Source organism: Erithacus rubecula, assembly GCF_903797595.1.
Source record: "Erithacus rubecula genome assembly, chromosome: 3".
NCBI classification, from domain to species: Eukaryota; Metazoa; Chordata; class Aves; order Passeriformes; family Muscicapidae; genus Erithacus; species Erithacus rubecula.
In genome coordinates, this window is record NC_136689.1 from 130,317,837 (window position 1) to 130,335,519 (window position 17,683).

The 17,683-nt window shown below is 37.7% G+C and overlaps 1 protein-coding gene and 2 long non-coding RNA genes across 21 annotated transcripts in view; all 3 read left to right on the forward strand.

Moving 5' to 3' along the window:
* OXR1 (oxidation resistance 1) overlaps nucleotides 1-17,683 on the forward strand; it is a 255,302-nt gene that overhangs the window by 235,496 nt on the left and 2,123 nt on the right. For 10 of the 19 annotated variants that reach the window (XM_079300938.1, XM_079300950.1, XM_079300954.1 and 7 more), the window contains 5 exons: nucleotides 4,850-4,930; nucleotides 8,271-8,396; nucleotides 10,527-10,679; nucleotides 16,317-16,412; nucleotides 16,995-17,068. In XM_079300938.1, the coding sequence (XP_079157064.1) occupies nucleotides 4,850-4,930; nucleotides 8,271-8,396; nucleotides 10,527-10,679; nucleotides 16,317-16,412; nucleotides 16,995-17,068 (530 nt within the window). The remainder of the gene's footprint in view (nucleotides 1-4,849; nucleotides 4,931-8,270; nucleotides 8,397-10,526; nucleotides 10,680-16,316; nucleotides 16,413-16,994; nucleotides 17,069-17,683) is intronic. The other 9 variants (XM_079300956.1, XM_079300940.1, XM_079300942.1 and 6 more) reach the window with 1 other exon arrangement.
* Nucleotides 813-3,619, forward strand: LOC306799631. Its single transcript, XR_013773646.1, has 2 exons — nucleotides 813-3,178; nucleotides 3,305-3,619. It is a non-coding gene; the product is annotated as an uncharacterized lncRNA (long non-coding RNA).
* On the forward strand, nucleotides 4,940-7,013 carry LOC306799630. The gene is made up of 2 exons (XR_013773645.1): nucleotides 4,940-5,384; nucleotides 6,547-7,013. It is a non-coding gene; the product is annotated as an uncharacterized lncRNA (long non-coding RNA).

Genomic DNA, 17,683 nt, shown 5'->3' on the forward strand with positions numbered 1-17,683 from the left:
GCAGTCTAATATTTTTGGGAGGAAACTAAATTTGTCTGAAAAATAAAGTTAGTGTTTTTTCTTAAAGTATTCATAGCAGCATTCAGTTCACATAGGCATCTTTTTATTGAAGGTATTCTAAAATAACTTTGTAAGTGGCATAATAAAACTGCATTGGGGATTTTTTTCTTCAGTTAAATATCCTGAAATATTTTTAAATCTCAAGAATCGAGTGTAAGTTCATGAAGTTTACAGTTCATCTGAGTTTACACTTGTGTATTAAGATTCAAAGTAAAATTCTTCAGCTTGTGTTCTTTCTTAATACTTGTTATTTCATATTCTGTGTTGGTAATGAGGTTATAGATAACTTATTTTTGAAAGCTATTTCTGCCATTAAGCTTTATCTGTTCTTAACTTCCAGAAGCACTGTTCAGCTCTGATAAGACCCTCCCATTCTCAGAGGAGACAGTTGCAGCTACTTTTTAGCTCTGAACGTTCAGCTGTGTTTGTTTTGAGGGCAGCAATGAAAGCTCCTCCCTGTTAGCAAACAGGCCTGGGGGGGCAGTGCGGGGAGGGAGGAGGGGTGGGGGGAGTGACACTTGTGGCTTTGTTAAGCTGAGCAGTCCCTCACTGATATAAAAAAAAAAAAATAGCAGGGTGATAGGACCAGTGGCTGAAAGGGCCTATCAAACATTTTCGTGGGTGTTATGGAAGAGCAAGAAATGTTCCATATTTGGAATTTTGTCTTCAGCTTCATTCACTAGAAGTGGCCATCATAGTTTGGAAAAGTTAGGTACTTTTGACATATCTTTAGAAAAACAAAGTTTAGAATCCTTGGCTTCTCGATTGTTTGAATCATTAGTATGCAAACCCTCAACTTACTGCCTTAAATAATAAAAGTGTTGGGTGTTTTGCTAAGTGGTTAACTCACATATGCATGGTGTGCAGAGTCAAAGGTTAAAGAGTCATGCCATGAGTCATATAATTCATCCCATGTATTTTCACCGATGCTGCCAATATGAATACAGTGGGCATATTAGATCTCTAAGGATATATTCCATATCTTTTCAATCTTGGAATCACAGAATAAGCAGAGTTGGAAGGGACCCACAAAGATAGAGTCCAACTCCCAAAACCCTGTACAGCACCATCCCCAATGTCATACCATGTGCCCGAGAACATTGTCCAAACACTTCTTGAACTCTGTCAGGCTTGGTCCTGTGGCCAGTTCTCTGGGGAACCTGCTCCAGTGTCCAGCTACCTTCTGATGTCACCTTTTTCCAATATCCAAACTAAACCTCCCCTGACACAGCTTCAGGCCATTCCCTGGGTCCTGTCACTGCTCACCACAGAGCAGGGGTCAGTGCCTGCCCCTCCTCTTCCCTCATGAGGAAGCTGTAACTGCAGTGATGTCTCTGCTCAATGTCCTTTTCTCCAGGCTGAACAGACCAAGTGACCTCAGCCTCTCCTCACTGAGCTTCTCCTTGAGGCCCTTCAGCATCTTTTTTGCTCTCCCTTGGACATTCTCTAATAGTTTTCTGTCTTGTCTTGTGTCACCAAAGCTGCCCCCAGCACTGGAGCTGAGGCTGCCCCAGTGCAGAGCAGAGCAGGACAATCCCTCCCTTGCCTGGCTGGTGATGCTGTGCCAGGACAGGGTTGGCCCTCCTGGCTGCCAGGGCACCATTGACTTGTATCCAACTTTCCATGGACCAGGACCCCCAGGGCCCTTTCCCTGGCACTGCTCTTCAGCATTTCATTCCACAATCTGTACCTTCATCCTGGGTTGTTGTGCCCCAGGAACGGAATCCAGCACTGTCCTTTGTTGAACTGCATATTATTGCCCGGTCCTTTGGTTTGCTGAGGTCTCTCTGCAGGGCCTCTCTGCCTTCAAGGGAGTCAGCAGCTCCTCTCAGTGCTGTATCATCTGCAGTAGCCAGTTTCAGGTCCTTAAGCAGAACCCTTTTTGCCCTGAAGTACACTTAACAATCCAGGCTACTCATGTTACTTGTTTTGCTCTATTCCAACCAGTGCCCAGATTAACCTTAAGAGGTTTAACTTTTTTTCTCTTTTCTTACATTCTTTTAAAAGCAGAAAACTACTAGAGAGGGAACAGTGTCCTTCAGGAACATTTCCCAATTCTTAATTGGTTATCCAGGAAACTGGATGCTGATATGGCATAGTGAAGAGAGCGTAGTAAATAAAGCACATAGCAAACTCATTAAGGCAGGCCTTCACCTAATTACTTCAATGGAAGAATTTCATTACAGAGAAGCATTTTGTACTGAAAACTACAGTCCAGTATCATGAATAGGAGTCTGCATCTACCTTTTAATAAAATGTCTGGCTTTCTAGGTATTTCTCATACTGTATGGAAGACTGTGTTCTGTGTTTGAGAATCAAAGTTCAATATAAAATAAGGTAGAAGTAGGTCCTTGAAATACAGCTGATAGGGGCAGGGAGTAGGGCAGGAGTTGGAAGAAACATGATTTATTTAGCTTGGTGAAGTAGACTAGAAGATTAATAGGACTACAAGGAAGGAACATGAGGAAATCTTGATGGAAGAAGAAATAAATAACATAAGCAGACTATGAATTGAACCAGACTCTAAGGAAGAATAAACTTCTAATGTAACTATTAACATTTCAAAACAGTACTTTTGAATCTGGCAGTGACAAAATTCTGTCTGTTTGCAAGATATATCTCAATTCCTCAATGAAGTTGAAGGTAGTTGCTAGTATGCTTAGATATATGTGACTTCAAGGTTCTGTAGCTCATTTAGTCAAGAAGTACATAGTCTTGTCCATTGCAAAGCAAGAATAAAGCATGTTGACCTAAACCATCGGCTTTATATAGAAGTCCAGATGCTGCATATGGATGGTTGAAGTATCTTAACACAATCATTTGAAGCTTAGTTTAGTGATGAGTGGATAAATTGAGACAGTGTCTCATGGTTTACTCACAGATCTTAGTACAAACTGTGTATTTAGTATAGAGTGTATACTTAAAATAAGCTCTGGGTTTGAGAGCGTGGGTTCTTTTCCTTTAATTTTCCTGTGGTTAGTTTGACATTCTATGACATACTATTTACAATGTTTGTTGTTGCATACCAATAGTTTGCCACTATGCAGGCTTTTGTTCTCAAAACAAATGGAATGTGACAGTTTGCAACAGGTTTAGCATGCCAAGGAGCTATTATATTGTATGCACTTGGATAGGTATTCATGTCTCCCTCAAGCAAGAAAAATAAGGCATTGCCATGGCCTATGAAGAGGTCAATATCTGAGTTAAAAAGCTGATAAGCAGCTCACAGATGCACGATGTTAAGTATGCATTTGAGAGGTTGAAGACAAGATGGCAGTGCCCATAAGAATATATACATTTCCACTATGTGAAGCAACAACTATATAATGGTGTCAGGGATTTTGAGACTTTTTTCTCAAGAATCTCCTTGAGTTACCACACATTTACAGCCTATTGTAAGTTACCTACTGCCTCACATGTGGTAGGGTGTATCTTAAAGAAGCAATAAGGCTAAAGGGTCCTCACGTTACTGCTTTTCAGGATTATTTTCGTAAGTTACTGTTGTGAACAGTGTAAATTTGCAATGAAGTATCATAGCAAGTAAAAGGATAAAACTACACTGTCACATGTTGGAGTGGAATACTGTTAAAGCTTTATATATAGCTATTTGACTCTGCACAAACCAATAATACAATTTACAACCATATTCGTGACCTGTTTTAAGAGAACAGTAAAAAATAATGGAAATAAATCGAGTATTAGTAGTTATGGATTATTCAGTAACAAAGCTGGATGTCACAAGTGTTCCTTTTTCCTTGCCTTGCAGTTGCATGGGTAGAGTGAACCATCGCTGCTCAAGAGCCAGTCATGCATGACTGTGGGCTCTGTACTCAGGACAGTGGCGAGTATCTGGCCAAACCCCTTGTAGTAGGGACAGGTAGATGGGGAGCTGCTGGACTTGTGGTTGTCTTCCTTTGCACTGTGGTAGGCTCTAGAAGTTTTTAATATGCTCTTACTACATGGGACATCCATTTAATCTCTCCACCAGCTGTTTTAAGATGCTTTCATACCAATGATGATTTTGAGTTGTTCTCAAAATCACATTATTTGCTCTAGTTACATCAAAATGACTGTTGTAGTCCTTTAGCCAGCTTATTGCACCAGAACAGCATGTTCTAGAGCTTTCTGACTAAAGACTTTCTGGCCATAAACCTCCTGCCAAAGCGGAGATGCCATTTGAAGTGAATGTGTTGACAGATGAGCAACTCCAGAAGCTTTGGAGGGGAATAGAAAGTCCAGGATAAAGAAATTGTTGGGTGGTATTGGGATGTTATTAAACTGTGGTCCTGCTACCTTGTCTTTATCGTCACTGCAGACACAAGAGTTAGAGCTTATTGAGAAGCCTGAGATTTGCTTCTAGTCTTCATCTAGGAAAGCAAACCAGGTTCACAGGATTCATTAATCTGAGTGTAAAGAATGTTTCAGAGGACCTTGAGCTGAAGAGTTTGGGTGAAGGCATGTAACTCAGATTGACTTTTTGTTTAGCATCCTGATACTGGAAACTCTGTGCACTCCTATATCAGTTCTTTATTCATCCTAGATCAGTGAGATATCTGACTGTTAGTGCCCGTAGTGTTTATTTCGTAATCTTGCTGTGTTTAATCATATGTCTAAAATCACCTACATGTGCACTGTCCTTGCAGAAACAAAAACATCTTTTGGCCCTTCTTGTTTGTTTGTCGTCATTGTGCATTTTCCCTCCATTACTCTCCTCCAGTTTTTTCTTTCATACCTTTTTACTTTTCTTCAACTGTCAGTGGAATTATTGTCTTCCTGTCTCCATATTCAGGTAGTGTCAGTGGCTGAGTATCACCGCAGGATCGATGCTCTAAATAGCGAAGAACTGCGCACACTCTGCAGACGTCTCCAGGTGCCCTCTTCAGTAGTTTAAACCCCATCTCCAGATACTAAAACTTCTTTCTTTGTAGTGTCTTGGATCAGGGCAAGTCCTGCACTCAGTAGGTTTGTCTTGTCTACAGCACTACAAGGATCCAGCAGAAAATTCCTTTGTTTTGAATGTATTTAATTGTGCAATTCTATGATGGAGTCCGTAATTTTATGATGGAATTACTACTTCCACCTTTTTCACATGGGAATTTTCTGTTAGAATTTGAAAATTCGTTCTCAGTACTGCTTGACTTGCAGTGTTGTGTTTTAACTTCTACTTTAGACTGGTGTGTTGTGTTAGAAGCTTCCCTAAAAAGAATGCAAAACAGGTGAAGAATCCAAAATCTTGTTGCATGGGTGTTTAATTTTATATAGGAATCTTTCAAGAATCTCACAGTACATGGCAAGTGTGATGCTTCACAACTTCTCTGAAATAGGTAAGTATTTTTCCCATTATGAAAGCAGGTAACTGAGGCACTTCAACATGCCAAAGGTCATACATATACACACAAAAGAGTACTCTGAGATCAGTTTGGATTTTTGAAGGTCTGTGGACATGGATTGAAACTGATATTTGCATTCTCTTTAGGTGTTCTGTAGCTTTTTGAGAGTTATAAAATTGTTAGCTGCTGTGCACAGCATACATGCCTTACTGGTGGAAAGCATAGCTTAGATTTCCTTAGAAGCAGTGAGTATTTTGTTTTTCTCTAGTACTTGGCTGCTGAAAATTTAAATTTTTTTTTCTGGGTGTTTTTTTTTTTTTTAAATTTGTTTTAATTTGATCTTGGCTTTTTTAATATATTACTTAATTACTCATAAGCAAACATTTTCTTAGCTCTGATATTTCTGTTTGTTTAATAATCAGTAATAAATCACTTTAAAATGTTTTGTAAGTAGTACAATTACATAGATCAATAATGAGCTTGAACCTTGAACCCAAAAGCTGCACTGTTATAGGAGAATCAGGAATCTTGCCCAAAAAACAAAAAAATTATTCCTGCTTGAGAACAGAACTATTCTATTTTTGGCAAGTGGTGGTGGAGAATCCCTGAATTCATATTCTGGAAGTGTAGGAGCACTTTGTAAATACCTTTCACCTCGTATACTCAAACTCAAGGTTTAGGCTGATTAGAAAAATCTGGTGTGATAGGCTGCAGTTTATAAACTCTGCTCTGAGACCATTTGAGAGTTACGGTCTCAGGTGTGATGTAGACTGTGACATTTACCAATTGTGGAAGCCCCTGGAATCTGACTGTCAGTCAGTCTGCTCTGTCCAACTTTGGGAGATAAACACAAAAAGTTTGAAGCCAGAGTGCTTTCTCTCAGATTCTTTTGAACAGATACTCTTTAACTGCTTCTACAAAGCAGTGTTCTTACTAGAAGAAAACTGCTTTACATTAATAATAAAAATAAAAGATCCATCAAAAAAAATACCCAAATCCCCAAAAACTCTAAACCAAGAAACTCAGTTCCCCACACCACTTGAATCAAAATTATTCAGACCATATGTATATCAATATATCATGACCATCATGTTTTGTGTGGTGGTCTTTAATCATAATTAAAGAATAACAAGAGAAAAAACTTTCTGCTCTACAGTTGAACAATTCTGAACTTCTCTGGAGCTGAAGCAGTAATATGATGGATGAAAAGCATTTAAGGTGGAAAATATTTGGACTATGGAATTACATTTTAGAGATAGCACTCTGTAAAGCAACTTGCAAGTCATCTTTTTCTATGTGAAAAAAAAAATTATCTGTATGGATAATTGCATTTTTTTGTTGTGATATGGAAATTAGTGCTTAGTCTATGTTGTAAGTTCTTATTTCCTTCCATTGAAAAAAGGAAATCTTCAGCTTTTTTCCTGCTTGATACTCAGTTGAAGCACACTTTTTCTTGGTTTTAGAATTAATTGTTATTGAGTTACTGTATCAATATACTTTAATATGTTGACTTTATAAGCCTTTTTTTAAATAACAAGAGTTTGTGATTGGAACTCTTTTCGTAGTTCTTGACGGAGATGAGAGGTCCTTTTTTTTTCTTTTTCTCAAGTGGCTGTATTTTTTTTAAATATTCCTATCTCTATTTCAGAATTTTTCTTTGATTTGGCGCTTTTCTTTTGTAATAACTAAGGAAGTTCCCAAAAGCTTGGCAAAGTTTACTGTGGTGATATTGCGAAATATTGCAGTTGTATCCTGTATGTTTAAAGTATGAGGGATGTGGCAAACTGGATTTGGTGGGTATTTTCTTGACATTTTCAGGATTCAGGTTTTCATTTGGACAGTCTGGCTTTTAGTGAAACTTGGTTTAGCCTGATAAATTTTTCAGATGCGCTTAATCTTGTTAAGATTTGTTTTTTCTCTCAACATTTTATTAAGTCTTGCTGCAGTGGCTTATCTTACTAACTTCCTCACTTTGTCCTACTGTTCTGTCAGATTTCACTGTTCCTAGTGAGTTTTAAATGTCCCTGCAGCTGAATTTGTAGATGGAAATCTGTTTGGATCACAGCTATTCTAGTTATTAAGACGTGGCACTTTAACTTGGAAGTGCCAGTGAGTGACTTGGGTAAGAAGCTGTTGTGAGCTACATCTGATAAGACATTTTGTGGCCTCTGCCATCTCCATTCAGTAGGGTAGATATATAGGTCAGGTATTTTAAATTACTGCAGAACCCTTCTGCATAGTGCATCTTTGCAGACCTCAGTGCTCACTATGCAACTTAAGTATTATTGCTGCTTTTCCACCCCACCCTCTCAATTCTTTCTTCTTTGATTCCTGTAAGTACTTCAGCAGATCAGCTTATGGAGCAGCACTATTCCTAGGGCTCTATTCAAATGGCTTGCTCAAAATACATGGCAGCAGTCTTCCCAGATGCTTATTGCATATCTGAAAAATTTCTTAGGTGCTCTAAAAAAGTATTAATTCAGAAACTATTGAGAAATGTCAGTGTTGAAGTTTTACTTCCCTTCCTTTCTGATTTTTTAAAATTGCACTTAGAATTCTATGTCACTATTAAAACGCAAGAAATTTGTAAGGTATCTTCTGAAAAGCATTTGAAGTGCTGCAGCTGTGTATGAGAACTGAATACACTGTTGTTTTAGCATAAAATCATAGCTTTCTTCTGAGTAGGTGCCTCTGTAAGCTATTGTTACACAGCTGTGTACCAGTTTGCTATTGGAAATCTTGGTCAAATCAAATCTATTGGATTTGTAAACTTCCAAGGGATTTACATAATTGATAACTGCATGATTTGAGACCTGTGAAATTTTATCATGTCTGCTGATAGGATGGCATACACTCACTTTCTTGCTATTATTTTCTTAGATAACAACAAGAGAAGATACCAATTCAAAACAGGCAACAAATATCAAAACAGACCTGGAGCCTGAAGCATTCCGGCCAAATCTTAGTGATCCAAGTGAATTACTACAGCCAGAACAAATTGAAAAGGTATGGACTTAGATACATCACTTTTTATTCTTGCACATTAGTTTATCACAAATGCTATGACTGTAGTGTAAAACATACCAGTAAGAAGACCTTATGTGATATGAAATAGAACAAAATAAACTGTGTATATTAGAAAACATGGCTAAGACCACCGAGGCTAGCTGTTACCTCAGCACTGCCAAGTCCACCACTAAACCTTTACCTAAGTGCCACATCTTATGCTACCTTTAAATATTTCACCAAGGATGGTAACTCAGCCACTTCCCTGGGTACCCTGTTCCTATGCTCTTTCACTGAAGAAATTGTTCCTAAGATCCAATCCAAACCTCTAGTAGTTCAACTTGAGGACATTTTCTCTTCTCTTGTTTTGGGAGAAAAGACTGACTGTTACAACCTACTTTCAGGTAGTTGTAGAGAGTGATGAGTTCCCTCAGAGCCTCCTTTTCCCCAGGATTAACCCCAGCTCCTTCAGTCCTCTCCAGACCCTTCACTAAGTTCACTGCCCTTCTTTGGATACATGCCATCATCTCAATGTTTTTCTTTTAGTGAGGGACCCAGAACAGCACACAGTATTCAAGATGTGGCCTCACCAGTGCTCAGTGCAGGGGAACAAGTCATGATTCCATTTTTGGCCACCTGAACACATGGCATTTCATGTGCAGCTATCTGTCAAACAGCACCATTAGGTCTTTTTCCTCTTTCCAGCTGCTTTTCTCCCAGCCTGCAGTGTTACAGGAGCTTTTTGTGACACAAGTGCAGGACCTGGCACTTAGCCTTATTGAACCATGTACTGTTGGCTGTGGTCCATCAATCCAGCCTGCCCAGATCCCTCTGCAGAGCCTCCATGCCCTCCAGCAGATCGACACTTTTGCCCAGCTTGGTGTAATCTGCAAAGAGACTGAGGATGCGCTTCACCCCGTCATCCAGTTCGCTGCTTCAAGACATTAAACAGGACTGGCCCTAATACTGAGCCCTGGGGAACACCACAAGTGACTGACCACAAAGGGGATTTAACTCTATTCACCACCACTCTCTGGGCCTGATCATCCAGCTAGTTTTTTTACCCAGCAAACAGTTTATCTGTCCAAGCCATGAGTAGCCAGTTTCTCCAGGAGAGTGCTGTGGGAAATGGTGTCAAAGGCTTTGCTGAAGTCCATGTGGACAATATTCACAGCCTCTCCCTCCACTGAGCAGGTCACCTTCTCATAGAGAAAATTAGGTTTGCCAAGCAGGACCTACCTGTCATGAACCCTGTCTGGGCCTGATCCTAGTGCACATGCTGGCAGATGGCACTCAAGGTGACCTGTTTCATGACCTTCCCAAGCACTGAGATCTGACAGGCCTGTAGCTCCTAGGACTCTTCCAACAGCCCATCTTATAAATGGGTACCACATATGCTAACTGGGATGTCCCCAGTTATCCTGGAATAGTGGTAAACAGTGGGAAGTGGCTCAGTGAGCATATCTGCCAGCTCTGTCTGTTTCTTTGAATGGATCCTATCTGGCACCATAGGCATGTGTGTGTCTAAGTGTTGAAGCAGAGCACAATTCATAGATAAAATACTGCACTTTTTTTTATCCTAATTTTGAATATAATACACCACATATTCAGACAGACTCTTATCTGTCTTTGCCTTGCTTTCATTCTTTCTTGAAAATATAAGTGAAAACACTGCAGTTCTTGCTGTCCAGTCCAAAGTGATTTCATTACAAATATGTTAATTGAAGTTTGGATTAAGAAGCACAAGAACAGGGCAACAAGCAGCATTTGCACTTCAGCTTGCTACCTGCTGACTTGTATTATCTACTTACTCTCAATACTAAGACATTGGTGGGACGTGAAATATTATTATGTGAGAATAATTAGATGGATAAATCTTTCAGAATCTTTAACAAACACGTTCTTTACTTGATAAATCATTCTTGTGTAGGTCACTAGTAGAGGAAGGAAAAGAAACCTACTTGAGTGACCGAATGTAGAAAGTATACATGTGAAACTTCAGGTTTAGTTCTTAGATTTTAAGGCAAATAGAAGTGGTTGAGCAGAACATAATCTGTTTTCATTTACATGTAATACATTCTTAAATATGAAACATATATTAAATAACGTTTTAAATAATTTTCTTAATAGCTCACAAAGTCTCTTCCACCACGGACTATTGGGTATCCATGGACTCTTGTCTACAGTACTGCAAAGCATGGCATGAGCTTGAAGACCTTGTATCGGACAATGATGGGGTTAGACACACCTGTGCTGCTGGTCATCAAAGACAGTGATGGACAGGTAGGAAAATATTTGTGTGGCAATAGGGGACCCATCAAGAAAAATGTTTGAGGAGTGTCATGGAGTGGCTGATGCTTCAATCCATCATTGGCGATAAAATTGTATGTATCAAGCAAGTTAAAATTTTCTGTATCAAGCAAATTTTTTCCTTAGAAATATGTTTTGCTCTTATGCAGTTGACCAACATAGTACATGTTAGGCAATATTTTAATGATGTAAGTTAGCTGGTGTAATGCAAGAGTCTGGTAATATCCAATTAATCAATATAATTTAATTTTTTTTATACACTTAAGGAACTATACACGAGAAATACAGTCTCTAAAACTTCCCTATACTGGAAGGTCTTGTTGAGTTGGAATGTTGTTAGCTGTGTCTAGGGCTTCAGTATATTCTGTAGCTGCAGCCAACATCTTTCAAGACCTGTACTACCTTTGTTACATTATTAACTTGTTCTTTGAACTTCTGTAGTTGTGCTCTGTTTTTCTTTGACTGGGTTATGAATTTCAGGAAGTGGCTCACATCTCACCATTTGAATAGCAAACATCCTCTCTTGAATAATCTAGTAACAGGTGAACACTGCAGGCAGTATGAAACTTCTTGATGCTTATTCTGCAACTTCTGTGTTTGCTTGTGGAAGCATGTTATGCTGTCATGAAAAAATTGCCAGAGCCACCATTAAAAAGAACACTACTGTAGCATTCAGGTCACTTACCTCTCCCAGTTTGGTAACCACAGTTTTTATTTTCAGGAAGCATGGTCTCATTTAGGGAGTCTGAAAACACTAAATAAAGGGTATCTTTTCTGATTCAAGTCACATTATTTTTTTGTTGTTTCCTACCCCAGGGATCCCCTAAAAAGAAAAATCCTAACTCTTCACTAGTAGCACACCCTTTCACAGAAGTTCTTTAAAAATACTTTTTTTTTTTTCATTTACCTTTTAATATTGAAGACAAATCTATTGAAAGAACTTGAGATGTTGCAGCATACTCATCAGTCTGATATATGTACTTAGGTGACTTCTCTAATTCACTTATTAGCTTCTCAAGATAAATTAGTAAGATATACCTGCTTCCTAGTACCTGATTATCTCTCCCAGAAAAAGATGTCCCTTTTCTCATGGGACTGTCATGGCACTGCTATGAAGTACTGTCTGTTGCTGAAGGAATTCATTCATGCACTTTCTGTGTATGAACATCTTGGCTTGAATGTTCAGAAAGTGTCGCAGTTGCCCTGTCAAAACATGGAGGTCATAGATATATAATTTTTTTTTTAAAGTGAAACAAACCTTGGTGAATCTCAGCTTACAGCCTTATACCTGGGAATATGTATGAAAGCATGCCTTGGAATTCTGGGTCAAGTAGTCACTGAACTGAGTTTTCGAGCATATGCCAAATCTTACCTAGGTTCCACACAAGGGTGTGGGGAATCCATGTCTATTCAGTGAGCAGCATATGTGGAAGGAGTGGTTCACACGAGTTTTACATGCTCAATCCTTTACCAATGTAGTGGGAGTGGTGTTTTCATTAGTTCTGTCTCATTTTATTAATGAAAAATGTCTGCATTTGACAGCAGACAATTAATTTGCACTATCTGTTCAAAACATCTGTAAATTCAGCACAGTCTTTCTCCTCTCCATACAAGGATCTACAGTCATGAAAAGTAAGACAATAGTAACCAACTATGCTTTTCAATAATTAGTATGGGTAATTCATTTATTTGTGAGGCTACTTTTTTTGGAAGACGTTAATATATTTTTTGATGTCTTGTATCTTCCTGCAGATAGTCCTTTCAAACTGCTTTCCATAACTGAAATGGACTCTAAGTACTTTATAGGATAATGTATCCAGGAATAGTTCACTAGGAGTATGCTAAGATAAATACTGTATATGCCCTCCAAAAAATGTGTTTTAAGAGACCAGGTGGTTATTCATACCTTACACTCCAAGATCACTGCCTGTTTTCTGAGATTCTAGTTTAGAGAAGATCCTAAATGAGATTCAGCCATTTTGAAAAATGACAGAATTATGACCAGTTAGTTTCTTGACGTTTTCTGAGCATACCTGCTCAGTCCTCTTTGGTATTCATTGTTCTGCTCACCCTGTATCTTCAGTGTTTATAAAAGATACTGGAATTGTCGTATCCTTGGTTGAGGCACTTTTCTTTTAAACTAGAATGAATTTCTTTCCTGGGCTGCCTCCCCTGAGATATGTTTCTTTTTTTGCTTGTGTTTATAAGGACTGCTTTTTTATTATGTTGATAATAGGTTGAGTAAGGAGCAAGTGTACCATGTAACATTTCATAATGTTCCATTACAGGCTGCTAAGCCTCACCATACTGCATTTTTGTTCAAAAACCTTTTCCAATCTTGCTTTCTTTTTCATATCAATTAACAATTTTATTTTAATGGCTGTTCAATAAAAAAATAAACAAAAAAACCCCAAATAAACAAAAGAAAAAACCGGGCAAAACCACTGAACCTCGGCAAACTTTGTGTGAAAGCTGAGTTTGGAATCTAAAGCCACTGAAATTGCCTGCTCTAGCCAATTATAGGAGATTCTTTAATAAAAGTGTCCATGAAATTGATAGTTGTGTCATTGCAATTGCTATGGATTGTCCATCTACTGGTATTTGCTTCTTTTAGTGAACCCCAAGAGCCATTTGAAAAGAAATTGGTACTTGATTCCTGAACATGAGTCACTAAATAAGTGGTGGTCTAGAAATGGGATTAATGCAGTTAACTACTTCAAGGACTGTCTAGTTTTCTAAAAAGCCATTCTTCAGATTGTATGCACTGCAGAAGTGTGAGACATGGAATGTAGAACATGGGAATTTTAGTTATCTGCCCTAACAACTAGCCACAAAAATCAGATCTTATGGAAAAATCCTAGGGACATAACTTCTCAAGAACTAAAATAACTGTTGGAAAGCAAATTGCACTTCTGTAAAGCCTTATTCTTTTACTGTTGCTTTAGCAGAGAGGTGATCTTTCAAGACTCAGCTTGAAGCATATAGGATATAGAGGAATTGTCAAATCCTGATTCCTAAGGGCATCCTGGACAAAACTGAGTCAACCTAATAGCTTCAGAATCTCCATTGAGACTCCTCCATTGAGTAGGGAATCGTATGGGCGACTGAGGTTCTTAATAGCTTGGTTTATTCCATAATTAGAAATAAAGCTTCAAAGTCTCTAAAGTAAAAGACATAAGGCTTTCTGCATGGTTAGAATGTATTAGTTTTGTGTTTTGCTGAGTGTGCAGATAACATCCCTGAGAGGATCAAAGACAAACCCTGGAATAAGTGTTGTGTGAAAAGTTGACACCTGTGTAGAGGCTGAACTGAGGTAATTTAGGTTTGACAAAACCGTTTGTTACTTTAACACAAGGTTAATTCCTCTTAAGGAATGTCTATTGTTAATGAAATCTTACTTTTATCTTTTTTACTTATATTTATTTACTAGATGTAGTGTCAGCCCTAAGGATATTATCTGAAGGCATGTCATAGCTACCTGAATGTAGCTTAGCTACCAGACCTGCTGCAGAGTTAAAGAATGTCTTGAGTCTTTAAAACAAGTTAGCATACAGAGACTCAAACAGAGGACTAAGAAATAATTGCAGAGCTTCCCATTGCTTGAAAATATGCTTGTAGTTATTTAAATATGGAATATCATGTATTTCACCAGCCCATTTTGTTATATTTATTGATGAAACTAAATTTGAATTCAGTATGAATTTTTATGCCAAAAAAATGTTCTATTTAAATTCACTTAATCTGCATATGCTAAGTAGAGTATATAAGGTCTGACAAAATGTTTGGCAGAGAAAAGTTAACAGCCAGTTTTCTGAAGCCTAGTCTACAGACCCAGATGCTTGAAATAACAAAAAGGTAAAAGTGTTTCATCTGTCCTGCTTTTTAGAATTTACATATGCAAAGACAGTATGAAATAGGCATAATTACAGCAATTATAAGTTCTTTCTGTCTCATCTTTAAATTCTAACCTTAACTGTTACATTTAGTACAACTACAGGTAGTAAAGATCAGCTAAACATTTAATATGGTCTTGAAGTTCGAATTCCCGTGAGTCCATCTAACCAGTAATGAGCTAAAGAAAGAGAAGCATAAAAACCTGTAGGTGTTGATAACATTAGGGACTCATCTCAAGCCTTGAATTAAAAATATGTAGGGGAAAAAAAGGCATCTTCTGGAAATGAGCAGGAAAACACACAATTCATTGATTTTGACCTGATTTCCCCAATGGCAAAAATATAGTAGTTTTTTTTTCTGTCTTAAGCATATTCTTGACACTGAGACCATGGAATAATAAAGAAATATCTTCCTGGTGTTGGATCCTAGATGTTGAATGAAATATCTCTGCAAAAAAAGTTTGGGCCAGTTTTCCTGTGAACTTGCATTAAAACAAGAGTATGGAAACATGCATCTCCATTCGTGGATCTTCACAGATCTTAAACTGAATTTGCTCTTTAACAGTTGGTCTGAATTTGATACAGATATCTGAAAAGTGAGCACCTTTAGGTGACTCTGAAACTTAACTTCATCCCCTTGTCAAGTGAATTTAAAAGTTGTTCCAGAGAATCCAATTTTTAGATTGTAAGCATTGGTCACATATATGTTTAAAGGTAATTCTTTCCACTGTTGTAAAGGGACATTTTACATGAGTAAAGTAACATGTCAGTATAGTGACATTTTGTTCTTAAAAAAGGTAAAATAAAGGAATAAAGTAGTAGCAATATGAGGAAGCTTCTCTAAGTACTGTGACTAAAGAAAGTTTGGTGTATAAGTCCTACTTCTTGTCTGCTCTCTAACAGTGGAGTCAAAGCAATGACTTGTCAAATGTACAGTACTACCTGCATCAAATTAGTTGTTTCCTGTTGTACATACTTTTAAAAAATTAATAAGAGTTTATTGCAAGAGAATAATTCTTGAATTCTCAAAATGTGAGCACATGCTGGCTCATGTCCAGCTTTTCATCCATAAGAATCTCTAAGTTGTTCTCTTCAGGCCGTGACTTCATCTCCAAGTCTGTAGTTAATTTGGAGATTGCCCAGGTACAGGACCTTGCACTTGGATTTGCTGAGCTTCATGAGGTTCACACAGGCCAAGTTCTCAAATTTGTCCAGGTCCCTCTGGATGGCATCCTGTCCTTCTGTTAAAACCTGTCTCTGTTGCAACACAGGGTAACCAGCATTTACCTGGTATTTGGAATGGAATTAATAAATTGTGTGGAAGATCTCAGCTTCACCTAGGAACTTGCTGAAAATAGCCTAGTGAAGAGAAATAGGAGTTATGTAAGAAGACCTTTTGATCTGAAATTTTAAATATATATACACATTGTTTTGAGAGTTTTCAGAGTTTAGTTTTTATCCATTAGATTCTCTTTTTTCTTACTGTCCTCACTTATTATTGTGGAAGAGTGCACTTACTTTCTATTATTGTACCACAAAGCACCGTACCATATCTCAGTGCACTCAGAACTGTGGTACAGTGAAATTCATAGTGTGAATTTCAAACTGACTGCATTTACAACCTGATTTATCATTAATTTTCATTATCATTTATCATTAGAGATTTTTGAGTTGTGTGTAGTTTCTCTGAAGTTGCTCTCATGTATTTTTGCTACAGGTTTTTGGTGCACTAGCATCTGAACCATTTAAAGTCAGTGATGGCTTTTATGGCACTGGGGAGACCTTTATGTTCACTTTTTCTCCAGATTTTGAGGTAAGTAGTAATGACTTTGTATGCTTTTGCCCCCTTCCCCACCACTACCCCAAGTGCATGATCTTAAAATCCTTAAGGGATAAATCTAGCTGTAAGTTTGAAAAATATTACAAGTTGGCCCAAAAAAAAATCATCACATTATTTTTTATGGAATCTTTAAGTGTACAGTGAATTAGTAGTGTTTGTATGCTGAACAACACATTCAACCTCTTTCATTATATTGGTGATTTTTTCTACTGTTTAAATTCTTTCAGGTGTCTGTCTGAAAACTCACAAACTACATCCTCTTTAGGGGCATATCACCTAATCTAAGCATATTTTCTCAGTATTTTTCATTGTGTAGGAGTTTTGGTGTTCGAAGATGGTCTGGTTTGAATGGTCTTATTTTAATTAGCATAAAACATCAGAGAATTTTTGTCTGCACTATCTGTTTCCTGAATTCTGTGTCAACTTCATTAAACTGGCCTTTAGCTCCCACAGTCTGTCTTTACTGATGGTTGGTTTCCCTTCTGTCCAAATGAAAAGTTCAGATATTTTTGCTTGCTAGTCTGTTTTGTTGTTTGTTTTTATTTTTTTCCTTAGGTTTTTAAATGGACTGGAGACAACATGTTCTTCATTAAAGGAGACATGGACTCTCTTGCTTTTGGTGGAGGAGGGTAAGTTACAATTAGAATCTGTTAAAAATATTTGTCTGGACACCTTTGAAAAGAAAAATTGGAATGGTCTTCAGTTTGATAGCTCAGGACTCAACAGTCACCAGCCAAGAAACTTTAGTATGTCAAGTGATCAGCTTCTAATGCTGACAAAATTTAAACAGGAGGTTTGTCTTACCCATAGTGCGGCATAAAGTTTCATCCCTGCCTTCCATGCTTGACTTGCAAGTGTGTCTTCCTGTATTCAAAAGATAAGATTGTGGAAAGACATAAATGTGAAAATTGCATGTAGCTTGAAACTGAACCATCACAAGACATGCCAGGGTCTTCAGAAATCATACATGTTGTCCTAATTTTTTCCCACCCATGCAGGTGCATATGCTTCTGGAATATTTTCCTTATTTCTTATCAGCATTCTCTTTAGATATAAAAGTGCTATTTGTTGTCTCTAATAAAAATGGAAGAGGCTAAAAACTGAGGAATTCTAGTTAGTTCATTTCAGAATATCTGCAAAAGGGATATTCCCGAATTAATAATAAATGGTAAAGAAAAAATTAAATCTTTGTAACATAAATTTATTAACAGCAGTGAGGTACTTGTGTTAAAAAGTAATTATTT